We start from the raw sequence: 12535 nt of genomic DNA, 5'->3' as shown, positions 1-12535 counted from the left end.
TCGCGCTAGCTCAAATGTGTCAATACCGCTGATGACATGTCCCACACCTAGTATCTTCCATTCTTGCTGCAGTATTAGCACGACGAGATTGTTGGGAGGAGCGGGCTGACCATTGTTTACTGGTTGCATAGCCTTGGTATCTAATATGACCGAAGTTGGTACACCAAATTCAGTATTCTGTTTCGACGTGTCTTCTAAGTCCTGAAGTCGCTGGACTGCTGTTATACTCGCGTTGCATCATCGAAAAGTATTGTTTTCCGAAATATGGGCGCTCTAGAAACTAATGCGCCAACTATTTGGGTTCATAATTTCTTGCTGAAAGTACTGTCCATATCTACTCAAGTCGCTTTAATCGCACCACAAGGTAGTCCCCGGGCTTCCGAATTGCTGGGTCCTTCCGGTAGTTGCTAAAGATGCGTTTTGACCAGTCACATGCTGTTGACCTTCTTCTGTAATGCCTCCATGATTAGCTAAGACAACTTCACTTCTTGAAGTTCTGCGTTGTGTTTGATTCAAGCATTTAATGATGCTGTGATTGATCACGTCAGGATCATCAAAAATGTTGTTTTAAAATGAGGTATTTAATAAGTAAGACTGCTACAATTGCAGAGAAAATGGACACCGATGGCTGGATCGCTTGGGGAGACGCCATTGAGAGAGGATGATGCTGATGAGAAATTGGGATTGGAAAAGTTCGACAGTTGTTTGGCTATTAAAGCTCTGAAAAGAGTAGATCGCTATGTGCGAGACAATTCAAGTAGAATTCAAGGAATCCTTCCTATATATAGGTGGAGAACGTAAATGATAACCAAAATTTTTTTTTGCGCGTACAAAGGTCTACCAACTTTTGATATAAATCAAATTATGAAGTCAATGAAATTATAATTTTTGAAGTGATGGTCGATGCCATCGCGGAACTGTATGCTTCCCTTCCAAAAGTTTCATCCTTTCTGAATTCAACTATGAAGAACTATGAATATAATTACCAATCACTTAAATGGGAAATAAATTGTTGAATTACTTGGCCTCACCACCTCATCTAATAATTCCTAATTACTAAGCCTTAAGTCACATAAACCAACATGAAAAGTAATGCTTACCTGTCCATTCTTAAACCAAATACTCGCAGTCGTATCCAGGTCCACTTCGCACAGCATTTTGATTTCCGAATGTTGCTCTGCGTATTGAATAGTCATTTCTTCACCACTCTCATCATCATAAGGACCCCGAATGATTGGCCTCAACGGTAAAGCTCGTGGCTCATCATGAACATAATCATTCGCACTCGTACTATCCATATCACTACTATCCACCTCTAGGCGGTTCGTTTGAAACTCCTCACCGCCATCATCGATGATAATAATTTGCTCTTCCGACATCAATTTGGCATCATTAATTTCATCTTTATTACGACTCCTTCGATAGTTGGAATTCGAAATATTCTCTGACACGCCACCGCGAGATAGTGGCCGCGATTCTGACGGGGATGACACTAAACTCACTAACGAGACATCACCTCCATTTTGTGAATCCGACAATGATGATGCCATGCCCGCGGAATGCGATGAGGACAATGATAGAGATGAAGTTTGAGATTGAGACATAGAAGGAACAGAGGAAGTTTTCGAGTAGTGAGAGTGAGTTAAGAGTGTACTGTTATTGTTGTTATATCTAATATCACTTTTGCTAATATCACCTGAACTAAACGCGACACTTCGGTCTTTGTCTTTGCTAACATCATTACTAGAATGTAGTTTGATAGCAGCAGCAAAAGTTCCATTCACAGCTGCCATTGTTTTAACACTATTATACTTAGTTTGTGATGATGATGACGACGGGCGTCCCAGGGCGGCGGTGTCATAGCTAGACGCGTCTGAGGTGACGCTACGCCGAACACGATTACCGGTGTCGTCCTCACTTTCAGTGGTTTTCAGGACAGTTTTTGCATCGGAAGATGTGCTCCTTTCTAGATCACTTGATATCGACAGAGCCGAGGTATCTTTGTTGTGGCGCCCTTCAGGTGCCGCAGTCCTCGACCGTGGTATGACTCCACCAGCCCGATTGGCGACATCCGCAGATAATTCAGAAGGTATAGTAATGTCCTCGACAGCTTGATGTGGGGTGGCTGGGGACTGCACCGGGTACTTCGTAACGAAATTATGGTTGCTACTATGATGATGACCTTTCAGGGACTCATTCACTGAATCACTGTCAATTCGAACGTTTGCTTTGTGGCGGGAGTCATGTTTGCCAATGATACTGTTTACCTGTGGCTCGCCAAGTAAATTGTGCTGTTGATAGTGTTGATGATGAGGCTTCTCTACTTGCTGTTCAAACGATTCCTCCTCATCCTCCTGATATTGCCTGTGGAACATGCCATGATTTTCTGATTTATAGTTGGCTGAATAGTCATTCTCTGTGGAGCTCCCATCACCATCCCCACTTCCTTGATGTATTTCCAAAGAGTTTGTAATTTTACCCAGCCCCGATTGTTGGCTTGTATCAGCTAATACCCGGGTTTTTTGTTCGACGCCGTAGAAGGTTTGTGTGATGATTTGTTGATCTGTTGGTTTTATGCCTGCAAAATACAAAAGAAAAAAAAACCTTCAGAATTACATTGCGAGATAATTGAACGAAATGGTCTGAACAAGGCCGGAATAGGACAGTTCAAAGCAAATGTCGGAAAAGTTTCAATTAGCGTAATTACAATTTAGCATACTAAGATTACTGGGCGAGGCAAAAAGGATTTCTGTGCTCATTGCAATTAACCCGCGGAAAAAGCTTGAATCGAGGGTTAGCAGAATAATTAGTTGAATTTAATAGCAGGAATGGCAGTTTGAAATCTTCCCTGGTAAAATGACTCTGTGGGGAAAAACTACACGTAATGGTTGAAAGAAAATAGAACTGTTGATAGCAGCCTTCATCTTTTATATCTTAAGCCTTGCCAAATAATAGTAATTGCAGTTTTCCACTCTTGGTTGTAAATGCAGACATTAGCGGGGATTTGCCTTTCAATACTGACTAGGAAAATTCCACTAAATCCTTTTTGCTACAAAAGGGGTTGGCAAAATAAAATTGATCTCTACGGTTTGGTCCTCTTTGTATTCATGGCCACAAATTCCATTAATTTGACTAATTGAATTTGGAAATTATATTCAATTGGTTTTGGTTGCAAAAGAGACTATTTATAGTTGCGGGCGAGGTTATATTGATTATGGTTAACATTCTACAATTAGTATAGTAAAGTCATGTATCTACAGTTTTATTTTAGATTTTGTGTAAAGTCGATTTAATGCCTGTCTGTCTCGCACACGGACTTTTCTCAGAACCGGTTACTGCTATTGATATGAAATTCGGCGGCGTCAAAGAAAAGGCTCCGATTAGTACTTTTCAAAGCTCAGCGTTAGTTCTGATATCTTTTGAAGGCACAGGGAGTGCGGGGATGAAAAGTGACCATTCCTTTCACGGACCCATGACCCATTATCAGAAGCGATCCAACTCAAAAATCTGAAAAACAATCCCGGAGTAATCTCTGGGCTCCGAAATAACCTCCATACTGATACCAGCTCAAATAAAGAAGGAAGAATCCGCATCCCCGATAATAAATGCGTATCCATTGTAGTTTTTGGGACTGAGCAAGTGAACTTCCGGCCATCAATATCATTCGATCGTAGGGCTTCGGAGGTGAACAATTTGGCTACCGTGACATCTAATTATACAAAAAAATTACATCTGGAGCAGAAATAGTTGAGCTATGTGAGTTTATCAAGAACAAGCATAACATGTACCGCCACCATGCTCAAAATATGGTGTAAACTGTAAGGGTCTTTTATAATGGGTCGTAAAGGGTCGACAAAGTTAAGGAATCCTAAGTGGCACCAAATTGCACAGCAAACAGCCGGCTGCCAAAAAAGGCGAGAGAAAGACGAGGAGCCTGTAGGGAGTCAACTGACGACTAAAGGGAAACAAGGCATTCTGAAAAGAACCCAAAAGTTGGGAAGAGGGGAATCATGTCCTTCCACGACACATCGGCTAAAGGAGCAACTCCAAAGAAAATAAAAACGGCGATGGACCAAGGTCGTGAATAAAAGAGCAACGAAGAAACCAAAGGAGCAAATTAGCCCGGATGCAACTGTAATCTCCAACAAGGGAATCATACGTAGAGATACTAGGAAAATTTAAAGCTGACCCCGACCTAAGAGATTTAGGGAAGAATATCAGGAAAATCTGTTTACGCAGAGCAAAACTGAGAAACTGATGGCTTTTGTAATCAAATCAGAAATATGCTTGCGGAGAATGTCGTGGAACACTCCCAAAATTATAAGATCGAACGATGACGATGAGGTGACATTCAGAGAATAATTCTGAATTACCTTAAAACAATAACTTAAGCTGGGAGAATTTGGAGAGGAATCAATCGTAGGTCTGGAAAAAGCTTGTCGCTGCCACAATGCAACTGCCACAGGAGGCAGCGCCGAAGTGGTTACTGTTGTAGATGGGTTGTTTACTTTATAATGGGAGAAGTCTCAGAGGTGCTTGAAATGGCTTATTTCTGGACATTTTGCAAATGTATACACTAGGGACATTGATAGGTTCCATCGATGCAAACATGTGGGGAAACAGGACATGGTCTATCTTTTGTGAAGAAAAGGAGGCTCGCGACAAACGGCATATTATCAGAAAGGTACCATTTCTGTTTGGAAATGTAAAAAGGCTTCAAATGCTATGAACATTTAAACCAATTCTAATGAAAGTCAATTGATGCAGGGTCGCTGAGAAGTTGCTTGCGCCGAACACTTACGAATCCAATATGGAGATTCCCATGATAAGTAAAGCCTACAGAAACCTTGACGGTGGTATATCTATCACAAGTTCGACTGGAGAAGTGGTGATACAATATTCCGCTGGTCACTCGGTATATTGGCTAGTCACGTTTTATGGGTAAAAATAATATTGGAGTACACGTGCCACGTCACTCCGAACCTCATACTGTCTGACTTCTATTCGTGGATCCTCGAGTGAGCAGCAGGAAGACTAACGAAAGGGTATGCAGTTTATTAAAAGCATTTGCATCGGAAAGAGGTGTCTGGTTTAATTGTAGATCCTGACTGAAAAGAGGATTGTGACTGACGCTCGCTAAAAGGATGAACTTTTTTCGAGCAAATCAAAGCAACAGCGAACAAGGCTACAGTTGGAGTTTCGAACTTAAGTCGTTCAGTGCCAAACATTTTATGCCCGGTCTGTTTTGCTGTACTACGCAGAAGTATGGGACCACAATCAGAGCGCAGTTGTGACAACTTCAACGGTACCAGTTTATACTGAGTGCAAGCCCAGCATACGTACTGGTGTATGCAAGACCTACTTAAAGTACATTCCAAATTAAGAAGTACGACGCCCGAGTTGCATAGTGCAACTACACGTTGGAACCCAAAAGTTGCTCTGTTCACGGTGCGGATTTAACCACAAACCCCATGAAACTCTTACTAGGAGGCCAACTACAAATAATCGGGCCAAGAACACAGGTCCCAGACATTTTCCTCAGACATATAAGCTCGGACATCTACCTCGGTTCCCATGGTGCTAGATGGCCGCTGGTGAAGTTTCTTGGCCAATGCCACTTCAGATGAATACCCGTCCAGCATCGGATTTTCCAAACCAGCAAGTCAATGTGACTACAATGTTTCACTGCGCCACCACCCGGAGATTCTGCTTACCCACTCGGCATAGAGTCGGTGAACAGAGTTGCTGCCCCGTCTGCTTCTTCGCCAGCTCTGAGCACCTCCACAACGGGATAAACGACTTCCCATCTAAATAAAAATAAAATAGTCTAAATATAACATACCATTAGCTGAGTGGGCTTTTCCTCATGTACTCCCTGAGAGATCAATGTTTTCCACGGCTATTAAGACTGAACAGGACTCAAATGGCAGCCTGTTTCTTTGGTGTTTCAATTCAGCAACGATGAAAGGAAGTAGGTAAATATGGCAACTATGTGCCTCCTGATGAATTTTATTCTCCTAACAGATTATATCAGAATTTTTAAAGTGGGCACCTTTAAGGTTCCTATTTCAGTTCGTGATGTTTTTTTTCACTCCAAAGTGCCCGCCAATGAACGATGGGCCGCCTGAGGGAAAAAGAACGTGGGAAACGCTCATATAAGGTTCGGGAAATTTCGCAATGGGTAATTTATGATATTTTGGTTTGAATTGGTAAGCTACCGAAATTGCAGGCAAGGTTTTAACCAATATGGAAAATGGAGTAACAGCGCTGCAGATGCATAAAATGCGATCGAGAGAAGAGTCAGTTCATCTTACCGCGCTGCGCTGCTACATTACGATTCAAGATAAAGTAAAATTCTGCAAGTGACGTCTTGTATGGAAAAGTTTATAAGCATTGCTTTAAATAACAGGTTTGGAGAACTTTTTCCTCAGATCCATTTGCATGACGAAAGAAGTGCTCTGCTGCTTTTGTGTCTCGAATTGGTGATTACAAACTGATAAAAGAGATAGGGAAAAACTCCTGGACTGTCAAGGTTGTTTCGTCCTGACAGGAAGCTTCAGATATAGCTTGCGATGTGAGAAACATGTTCACGCAAACTCAAGCCACTTTTGTCCGTGTCTTCACTGGACGAATTCAAGCAAGCTTATTCTGTCAATACTGCTGAACTTAAGCTAGAATCGGCGCCATCTACTAGGGCCAAAGTCTAACCCAAGGGTAAGCATTCACCTCGCGCAAAAAACCATTGCCTCCGGACAACTGCCTCAGAGCAAAACATCTTCGGGCAAGTCACTTTTGGGCAAGCTACAATGCTCGAGTTGCAACAAGCTTGGGGGAAAGAATCGTCCAGGGTATTGGTGGCTACAGGTAAAACCAAAACGCCAGCAGTCATCTGACGACTCCACTCCGTCAATCTAAGCGGAAGTAAAGAAACTAGAGTTATCAAGGCCAATGGGCGAGATGAACATGACGTTACCAACCCATCAAGCTGCGATAGTGGGCGGTGCGAACAGGTTAGGAAGAGACTCCTCTTAGCTGTAAGGTCAGCATTGAAGCAAGACATCAAGAGAGTCTTTGAGTCTGCAAGTGTATACCGAAAAATGATATGGGTGAAATTTGCAGTTTGAACGATTGGATCGGGCAGAACTAGTCCTATCTCAATGATGTGTGCAAAAATGTACGACGAGTCCTTAAGGGAATCTCTAAGCTGCTATCAATCAATAAGTGTTTCCTCTGGCTTTCAGAAGATGACTTCATTGATGCTGAAGGATGATATGGCGAAACTACCACCACCTAAAAACCACCATCTGAATGGTGATAGGTAGAAGAGCAAGGAAAGTAGCTGGTAGGCCGGGCACTTTCTGTTCTATCGGCGGGGCTGAACTGAATGAAAAGAAACCTCCAATATAAATGTGCTGCGTTACTACGAGCTTCGACCCATCCCGTCAAGTATTAGTTCCTACGACCAGCGAATGGAATGGGCAGCCCACGGCATTTTCATCTAAGGCATTAAACCTTCATACAAATCAGTCACATTTTCGTATATTAACTTCTTTCATGCATGCTGATCTATTGTAAACCAACGGAGTCACTGAGCTCCTTTTCTACATGGTGGTTTTCAAAGACCTCCAGATTTCCTTGGTTAACGACCAACATAATGACGACACGATAACAGCCAAACTAACCATTAAAGTCAACATTTCAAAAGTACACTGATTCAAATATAAATTGGATTCAGTAAACTTTCATGTGTGCGTCCAGCTTTGCTTTGCTAACAGCAGAAAACTGATGACGTGGGTCCAAATGGTTGTTTGGCTAAGTATAAATCTAGCAATAAGGACTTGAAACTAGCTTAATTCTCTGCGGGCGAAACGGAAACTGACGCGTGAAAAGGCGGCGACATCAAGTGGCTTTGATGCCTGCAAATGGTATAGTTTCCAGATTTGCTTTTGAGAAGGCAGGTTTTAATGACCAAACAAGTCGGAATACCGGAAGCTCGCGCTTCAGGTATAAAGGTTTTGTGTTCATCTTATGTAAGACATTTCAACGCACATTTTTCTATCCGTATATAGCTACAAACCCAACATATTGCTTCATATTTTTCCAAACTACGAGACATACGTACATATTACAGCCATAGATATTACGCTCACCCTAAACAAACAAGCTGCCTATTTCCGAATACCGTACACATATATGCACGTATATAAATTGATCCTACCCATATTTCCGATTTACTTCTTATATCTATCTGAATAGGCACTACCCACAAAGTTCATTAGCACGCATATACTATATACCTACATACCCAGTTGATATTCACATACAAATGACTAAAAAACTAAAACAAAATAATTCTTTGGGACCCCATTCATAAGAACTCATTTGGTTGTGGTATTGACGAATTGATATGTGATGATGACGTCATGCATGAGGAGTGCCCGAAATTCACAAAAAATGGTAAAGTGTTACCCCCTATAACTTTGTCAATAATAGTTGGATTTTCTTCAAACTTGACTAGCTTGTGCACTATGCTCTTTACTCTATGCGTGCCGAATTTTGTACTTCTGGGATGAATATAAGGGGGGTTGCCGGGTAAATTTCTAAAATGTGGAAATATACTATTATTAACTTTATTTGTGGAGATGTCGGAACCGGATATATTTTGAGGCCTAGATTTCGTAGAGATGCACTATTGAGATTTTTTTCAGATTTTTCGGTTGGATAGGTTCTGAGAACGAGACCTGTTACACTTTTTGGGGGGCATATTTTGAGCCCTCACTCCCCTATGTTTCACCCAATATCAAATATTGAACCAGTTTCGAAAAGTACTAATTGAGACTTTTCATTTGATACCCCACATGGCCACATTTTATGAAAAAAAATTTTGCAGCCTCCTTTCACATGTATGGGGAGCCCCCCCTTAAACTTAACACAAAATGGCGTCAGTTTCTGCATGTAAAGGGAACGGCAGATTACATACTTCTACCACTTTTCGTGACAATCGGTTCAGCCGTTTCCGAATAAATCGGGTGTGACAGACAGACAGACAGACAGACAGACAGACAGACAGACAGACAGACAGACAGACAGACGGACAGACAGACATCGAATCGATTCTAATAAGGTTTTGTTTCACACAAAACCTTAAAAAGAGGAATGCTCAACATGTGGTTATAGGTATAATAATTTGCACCAAAGTCAAGGAAAGTATACCGAGGGATGTGGAAATTTAAGTGTTTCGACCTCTCAGAAAAGTGACAACCATATTTCAGGTGAAGGTATCTGTCATTTTATTAGCGGAAGAAGGAGGTTCGCAACAAAAATGCGGAGGTGGGATCATTCTAATTTGTTTTGAAGTTCAAAAAGCGGTAAACGAAGCATCTCTGTTATGAGTGACAAGGTAATCAAAAGTCTTCTTTTTCTTCAGTCTTCGTCCAGTTCACAAGCGGGGTCGTGATCGGTTTCGCCATTTGTTTCTATTAAATGTCTGATCTGGATGCAATCGCGAGGCTCCCTATCCAGCGTATCAGGCCACCGTTGTTTCGGCCAGCCTTTTGGTCACTTACCATCGACTGGTGTACCAAGGGTATTGTTTCACAATGGTAGCACGGGAGGCAGCATTTGCCGTTTGGCCTATCACCCTCAAGTCTTCTATGAAGGTTAGAGTTAGACGAAGTTACAAGGGTGCAATTACAAAATTTTCGTGACAGAAAAACCGAGGCTTCTCGAATGGCATTTTCATTGTCCCTCAAAAAGAAGACATGAAAACCCTATTAGGACACGTGAAAGAAATTGTGTTGGTGGTCTTGGCTGCATACAGCTAACGTGAGGAAAAGGAGGAGATGATGCTAGATTTCATATGTACCTGTCCGCCCTCTTTAGAACCTAGACAAAGATAGCTCGGGCCGCTTTTCTTCAATGAAATATTTGTGCACTATCTGCCTATGGAAGCCATTTATATATTCGCAAAGGCCTATGAAAGTAGTGGAACAGTAAAGCGAGTGCTAGAAATTACGACTCTCTGCCCCGTTCTCTAATCTCTTAGCATTTTGCCCTCGGTCTTGCATACCAATGTGGAGAATTCGCTTGTCCCGGAAGATCCCAATTCACTTTTTAGGGATGAAGTATCTAAAGCAAAGCTCATATTGAGCCAGCATTATGTACATATATTTAGTAAACTTTACATCGTATCGTTTCCAAATGAACAAAAGCCTCAACCTCACTATCTTTAGAATGCCAGTCATAGCGCTGCAAGTTCCCAAAGTCTATCACCATACAATAGAGCCGTACGTTAGAATGGGACGTACCACAGCTGTGTACATCCAGAGAACCATCCTCGAATGTAGAAGACGTTAAGGTTAAGGTTAAGAGGTTAACTCTCAGTTCTATGTTCAATCTCAAACTTAGCTTCCGAGCCAGGATTACACACAGATACTTTACATTGGAGGAAAGGACCAATGTTTGTTCATTCCGCAACGGGCGGTGGAATTCGAGTACCTTTATTTGGTGGTAAGTAGCATTAGTTCTGTTTTGGTTGGATTAATGCCGAGTTTGCATCCTGCGGCCTGCAGCGCATCTTTTTCAACACTTCTTCCATGATGACACTCATAATGGAAGGAAACTTCCCTGACGACAATATCCCCAAATCGTCGACATACGCCACCATTTTCACCCCGCTTCTGTCGAGTCTCGGTAAAATTTCGTCCATCACCGTCCATCAACCGTTTCTTATTGCTTCTGTATCTTGGTTAGCATTATGCCATCTGAGTTCGGAGATTTATATGCGGAGAAGCTGCTTAGAGCCCAGCCGATTTTATCCTCGGTAATTACCGATTTAATAGTTTCTTCATACGAAGTCGCGCAGATCCTGTCTGACACCGTCCACCTCGCCCTCGGCGGAAACTAACATTATGATTTCATATAATATAGTCTTTTATCTTTTATCTGCATATACTTTTTTTTAAGTGTTCAAACCGCGCCCTTGTCACATGGCTATCATTCCATAGGCAACATGTAAAGGATAATTTTGAACGGTCTCATTCCCAACCACTTCTAAATCGTAATTAAGATTTGTGACAAGAGAATATCAGCCTTTGAATCCTTCTACCTGTTAGTCTCCTTCTCACCCAAATTGATGTGTTGTATATGAACTTCTATAACTTAGAACAAGGGTTAGACCTTTCATTGGTACTGGGGATTTGAATTTCGATTCGCTTCCACTGCTATTGACATTTTCATTTGGCTTTTCAAGTGAGGTTTGATGTTGATACCGGGCATGATTAACTTTAACTTGTCAGCCGGGGGTATAAACCTAAGAGATCCGACTAAGTCTTAGTTCATCGACTTTGGTCAGCACGAAAATATCTGTGCAACTAGATGCATCATGCAATCTCGGTACCTAATTCCATTAGTTTGGATTGCATTCGCAAAATATAAAGTCAAACATAAGACAAAGCTGTTTAAAATCAAAATCAGGTACCGGTTGGAAGGGATAGGCAAAGGTCTCAATATTCACTTCTCACCAAACAGGAAGATTACATTAGCTTGCGTGCAACAAAAGTCAATGCTTAAATTAGAATGGAGCTAATCCTTTTAGTTGGAACAAACCAGTCAATTAACTGGGCAATCAATGAGTGAATATGGCAGAAGGGTAACAACTTTTATAACCCTTCTGCCATATTACTATGGCATAGATAGTTAAATATAATAGTTTTTCCTTTTAGGGCACCTCATTCTTAATACCTGTATGATAAAGGCTCGCCACCAAAAATGAGAAACAGGACCAGAAAATGGGGGAATGCAATACAATTTCAGCTCTAAGGAAGAAGATGTCCGTAATAAGTAATCACTATACGCTATGGGGAATTCTTATTACATTAAACAAAATATATACTTCCGACCCATTTCAGATAAATTGAACGATTATAGCATCTTGAGACAAAAAGGCTTCAATCGCATACATAAAACTGGAATTGTGAACAAAAAAAATGACACATTAATGTTATGACATCTTTGCACGATAACCTTCACCCTCCCCCGACGCGGCAATAAGTCAATTGAAAGTTCACGGGACACTTGACGGCAGTGAAAAATTGAATGCCACGGATAAAACGCCGCCATGAGAACTTTGAGCACCTGTAGGGTACTTTTTCCACTACAGCATCGAGACTCGCCGGCATTGTATAATCTGAACCCCATCTATTGCTGCATAATGGAAATGTTGATCGATGTTGGCGTTGGTAAATGAGGTACTCGAGAAACTTTTCTCCGGGAAAACACGATAAAAAAAAGTTATGAAAACATGATGAGAAAAATGAGAAGTCGAAAGAGAACTGAAAGCTAGCTTCCCAACAAACGGGCGACGTTAGGCTCATGGGGATGAGGAAAAGTCCGGGAAAACAATAAAGCCAACAGCATTTCCTAACCGAGTGGAAAAAATAAATTTAATCGAAGTACGGCGTACACCATGTCGCTACACGGACCGACTCCACCCATTCCAACTATCCCGTCATCAGTCTCATTTTCAACTCCGGCA

The 12535-nt window shown here is 41.6% G+C and overlaps 1 protein-coding gene across 1 annotated transcript in view; it reads right to left on the bottom strand.

Moving 5' to 3' along the window:
* The window catches only part of LOC119656106, a 558620-nt gene that overhangs the window by 248662 nt on the left and 297423 nt on the right, over positions 1–12535 (bottom strand). Inside the window, exon 2 of the mRNA XM_038062421.1 lies at positions 1101–2578. Coding sequence (XP_037918349.1) covers positions 1101–2578 — 1478 coding nt within the window. The remainder of the gene's footprint in view (positions 1–1100; positions 2579–12535) is intronic.

Source organism: Hermetia illucens, chromosome 4 (assembly GCF_905115235.1).
Source record: "Hermetia illucens chromosome 4, iHerIll2.2.curated.20191125, whole genome shotgun sequence".
Lineage (NCBI taxonomy): Eukaryota > Metazoa > Arthropoda > Insecta > Diptera > Stratiomyidae > Hermetia > Hermetia illucens.
This window is presented reverse-complemented; position numbering and strand designations above follow the sequence as displayed.